Source organism: Oryzias melastigma, linkage group LG8 (genome assembly GCF_002922805.2).
Source record: "Oryzias melastigma strain HK-1 linkage group LG8, ASM292280v2, whole genome shotgun sequence".
Classification (NCBI taxonomy): Eukaryota; Metazoa; Chordata; class Actinopteri; order Beloniformes; family Adrianichthyidae; genus Oryzias; species Oryzias melastigma.
The window spans coordinates 17824851-17829945 of record NC_050519.1 but is presented as its reverse complement, the minus strand read 5'-3'; the positions used below and the strand labels follow the sequence as shown (position 1 = coordinate 17829945).

At 38.5% G+C, this 5095-nt stretch overlaps 1 protein-coding gene across 1 annotated transcript; it reads left to right on the top strand.

The window, feature by feature from the left end:
• The first annotated feature begins 206 nt into the window (after positions 1 to 206).
• LOC112146716 (modulator of macroautophagy TMEM150B-like) lies at positions 207 to 4870 on the top strand. Its single transcript, XM_024272686.2, has 7 exons — positions 207 to 265; positions 405 to 504; positions 2756 to 2815; positions 2890 to 2957; positions 3038 to 3165; positions 3323 to 3500; positions 4281 to 4870. Exons 2-7 carry the CDS (start codon positions 440 to 442, stop codon positions 4490 to 4492), a joined length of 711 nt encoding a protein of 236 aa, XP_024128454.1. The 5' UTR covers positions 207 to 265; positions 405 to 439; the 3' UTR covers positions 4493 to 4870.
• The last annotated feature ends 225 nt before the right edge of the window (positions 4871 to 5095 follow it).

The window sequence follows — 5095 nt, the reverse complement described above, 5'->3', positions numbered from 1 at the left end:
TCACTTCCACCTGATCTGTTACTAAATGTGCTGAGTCAGCCGTTCAAATGCCCAGTTTCATTCAAAAAATAAAAAAACAAGAATTTATCTGTACTTTTTAACCTTCATTAACATCTATAGCTGCATGTTCCTGGTCAGTGACAGCATAACATCGTGGGACTGTATATCTTGTTTTTGGTTGTGATATCAGAGTGGGCGGAGTGGAGTTAAAAGGAGATCCACGCTTTCCAGTAATCCTCCTTGCAGTTGGCAGACGCTCAGCATAGTGAGTTTTGACCTTTTTTTCTTCTTCTTCTTCTTTTCCTAAATATATTGACCTTTTTTTTCCTAAATATATTTTAATTATAATCTCTTGTAAAATTGGATTAAGTTTGTTCTATAAGGAAGAAATGTTTTTCTCTTAGTTTACCTTCACATTAAGGTCAAAGTGCACTGCAGGATGTGGCTCTTGGCGCTGGTCCCCCTCTGCCTGGCTGTCTTTGCATCCCTCGGCATTTGGACTGTGTGAGTATTTCCCTCCATGATCGTTTGTTTGTTTTTCTTTTGTTTTTTTAAAGTTCATAATTATATTCTTAGAATTATATTCTTATTAATTCGATATGATCAGAATATCATTTGGGGACGATGCATTTTTTGCTCTGAAATGCAGATTAATGTATGATTTTAAGTTTACAAAGTAAAACAAAGCCGAAAGAGGCTCGGTACCGCCACCGGAAGTGAGCATATCTTCGTGACGGTGAAGCTTCCGGTTTTCAAAGTAAAACTATCGAGAGCTTTTTTTTCCCGTTCAAAAACTGGGACTGAAGTTCCGCTCACAGACATAACTTCTGAAAAATGAATTAGCTTTAACATCTGAGCTTTGGCTCCAGTGTTTACATTCTTTTGGTTATGGTAACTCTTCAACATTTGACGCAATTAATGAAACTCCAGCTTATTTTGAAGAAACGCAGCCTCGCGCTGCTGAAAGGGGATGTAATCAACGCGAATCAGCTGAAAAAAGACTTTTCATGAGGGCTCTGCACCAATATGTAATGCTTAGGAAGTAAAATATTAAAGAACTTTGAGGATAGAAAACTGTGGAGAACATTTTCAGGTTTTGCTGTTAAATGATCCAAAACAGCAGATATTTTTATCCTTTTTGTGTTGTTTTACTGCTGAACCAGAAGATTGATAAAAAAAAAACGTTTGAAATGACAAACATAAAATGACACTTGATTTCGACCAATAAAAACATATTAAAGACTCAACTAAGCAATGGAGTTGTTTGTTGTCGGAGGTTACAGAAGAGAATACTACATGCTAAAGAGTTAGCTTCTATCTGGATGACTTACACTACAACCGCTGTGTGACAGCTCAAAGAGATTTTGGAGCACAACTTTAGGGCTGATGTGAACTTTAAGACAGCGGTCCCCAACCCTCGGGCCGCTGACCGGTACCGGTATCGGTCCGTGGCGCACTTGGGACCGGGTCCCAGACAGAAAAAAACGTGCGGTCGGGCACGCTAGTTCAATGATTTTAACAAGTCTAAAAGTTTAAACTTAGCCTTTGTGGTTAAATTCCCCTTTCACTGCAAAGTAGATGCTAATCAAACGCTAACTTTAGCCGAGTCTGAACTGTGTAAAGGTTACATAAAGCAAAATAAAACGACACAACCATCGTAAAACGGGTATTTTCTGAATATAATAATCAACATGAATCCACCGTGTCTTCATCTTTATTATCTGTGTTTGTGAAACAATTGATTGGAGACTCTGTCTCCTTAAATCCGTTTTTGTCGAGGAAGACTCGGTTTTGTCTGTAAATAGCAGCTTTTTTCTGTGAAGTCGAAGGTCCCGCTTCAGTTCCTCACTGGTTCTTTCCTGCCCAAAAAAGAGGTTCTGAATACGTCTTATTGTTTTGTTTTTGTTAGGCTGGAGCTACGAACTAAGTAGCTAGCTGCTCTCAGTCAAGAGACCAACACGGATGTGGAGAGCGATGTCCAGGAGTTTTTCAAAATAAAATTACTACTACTACTGCAACACAGTGGTTGCAGTTGTCCTCCAGATAGAAGCTACTCTTTTATTTTGAAAAACGTCGCTCACAACTTTCTGAATGAAACTCAGTGTAAAGATAGATTTGATCTGTTTGAGTCTATACAAACACATGAAAACCAGTGTTGGGGAGTCATCAGTTCTTAATTTTAAAATAAGTACTTTGATACTACTGTATCAAGATTTGAGATTTCTTTCACACCAAACTGCAGAGAAAAAAAACATTTTCTTATGATTTTTATCTGCAGTTGTATTATTAATTATTATTAATTTTCCTGGACTTTGTAAGTACCATGGAACAACCTGTTGCTACCCTCTCTAGCCACCAGAGAGAGCGCTCACCAGAGTTCAGACTTCACCACCTGCCTTCACCTGGACTCATCATCATCAGCTGTTTCCCATCACCTTCATCACCACCTCAGTGTATATAGTCTTGCTCCACACTGTCAGTCTCTGCAAAGTATTGTATTGTGTCACCCTGCCTGCAACACCGAGTGTTTATTCCTGATCTGACCTTCTGCCTCCGACTCCGATTGCCTGCCGCCTGCCCCCGATCCTCGCCTGGATTTTGACTACTCTGCTTGCTCTCCTCGGATGATCCCATGCCTGTCTGACCCTGCTTAGTCTTGTGGACTTATAGCTCTGCTAATAAACCTGCTGCACTTGGAACCAGCTGTCTGCCTGTTTGTGACAGTAAGAACCCGTTTCCCTTTTCCTACTTTCAGGTTTGCAGTTTCTGTGATGAACAACACAGTGAACCTCACTAACGGTTTCCCGTACATCAGGTTGGTAAAAGTTTATCTTTTGCTGCACAATAAATCTAAACATGAGTCAAGCTCTGTGGTTTTTTTTCCTTTAGTGAGTGTGCCTGGGTACCTCCCCAAAAATGTCTGTTCTCCCAGATATGTAACCTCATCGTTCTGTCAGGTAAAAATGGAACATATTCATGAGTTTACGTATTTGAATTTCATTTGAGCTGAAATGAAGTCGGGTTCTGTCTCCTGCAGCTCTTTGGATCGGCATGGTCCAGTTCCAGCAGGTCAAACAGCTTGGGAACCATGGAAGAGTCAACACTGCCAGCGCCATTGTGGGGTTTCTCTCCTGTGGAGGACTTTCCATCAGCACCAGCTTCCATGTAACAGTTCAACACGCTCACAGCAGCTTCCAAACGTGACATCATTCTCTTTCTTTCATCACACTTGTGTGTTTTGCAAACGATTTACTGAAGACAAGTTTGGTCTCACTTTATCAACTTGTCTAAATTTTGTTTTCTGTGATGTGTGAACATTTAGCACCCTGAGACGAACCCAATCCATGTGGGGGGAGCCACGGTGGCCCTCTTGCTCGCCATACTCTACTTCTGGTTGCAGGTGTATCTGACATATGAGGGCAGGTCGTTTCCAGAGCGGGTCTGGATGTGGCCTTTACGGGCTTTGATCTGCACCATTGGCTCACTCATCGGCTTTGCCAGTATCCTTTACATCTACATAAGCCTGTAAGACAAAACTCAGGTCATCAGTAGAAACTGAGAGTAGTCATAAGCAAAAGTTAGTACAACCTCTATAAGCTCTATGGTTTTCTTTAAGAATATTATTAAAGTGAATCTTCAAATAAAACGATAATAGGTCATCAAAAAAACATCAGAACCGTCTGCTTTCTTGTTGAATATTTAAAACTAATAGGGTACGCATGTTTTTGTGCTATTGACCTGGAAGAAATTAGTCCATCTGTATGAACACTAAATATTTACAGAGTTTACGTTAGAGTTATTTTGTAAATGATTACTTTCCTTGAGATTCAAAGCACACTTTTAAGCTTTCACTTTTCTTTCAAAAATATTCACACTTGGGGTATTTTTTCAGCAGGCTCCTGGCCAGCTTTGTTTATAAAGCTTTCCTTTATGGAGCAGTACAAACAAGCCCTTTTTTTGACTGTCATGCATTCTCTTTTGCGTTACTCTTTTGAAATGAAACTAAATCCAATCTGTGTTAATTTGCATGAATAGTTTTTTTTAAAGTCTGATAATAACCCACAAAATGACTCTGTTCTGAGGTGTAAAAGCATAGAACAGAAAGAGGGTGTACTCGTTTTTACAGTATTTGATTAAGTTTGTCTTATGTTTGCAAAGAAATAAAATGTTTCACTAAAAAAACAAACTAGGAGAAATATAAAGATTATGACTCCTGTAGCAATTGAACAAATGCAGCAAAGTTGTTAGGTGGTCTTTCTCCTTGACTTCTCTCTTCACAGTTATTGGCTTCTTCTTGATCGACTATATCTCCGGATTGACTGTGTGTGAATTTGCTTTAGCAATGGTGATCTTCATCCTCTTCGGTCTTTTTGCTGTCGAGTTCAGACATATTGAATGTCACATTCTCATTGTGCAAAAAACACAGTTAAAGGATGAGAAGAACCTGGAGTCAGTGAAAGCCAACTTCACTGTTGTTGAAGCAATCAGCTGAACTTATTACAGAGTTTTATGAGAAATAAAAGATACATTTACAGTGTTTATTTATATGGTGGTATAATGAAAAAGCTGGAAATGTTTTTTCGCCACTCACATGCCGCCAGGTTAACTCACCACACTCTCGTGATGCTACAGCATGCTCCTCCCTCTCCAGATCTAAATATAATTAACTTTAAAATGTTGAACAAAGTATGCTCCACGGGAAATGGATTGAATTTTAAGTAGATTCGCAACAAGCCTTATAACATATTCATGGACTATATTTTTATCTTTTACAGTAATTATCAAAAAATGTGAGTTTAGCAAATATTTTAGCAACATGTTAACATTTTACCCTAATAGTTTACTGAAGATTTTTATGCAATTGGGATTCTAGCTAGTATTTTAGCTACAAGCTAGTTTTTTTTAAGCTAATTTGTTATCTACTGAGGTTTATTTTGACTATTTTAGAGTTTTGCTAGCATTTTAGCAACATGCCATCATTTTTGGCTGATTTGTTATCTACTGGGGTTTTTTTTTAGGCTAATTTAGAGTTTAACTTCTATTTTAGACACAGACTAGCATTTGTGACTAAATTAGTTTAGGAATTTTAGCCTAT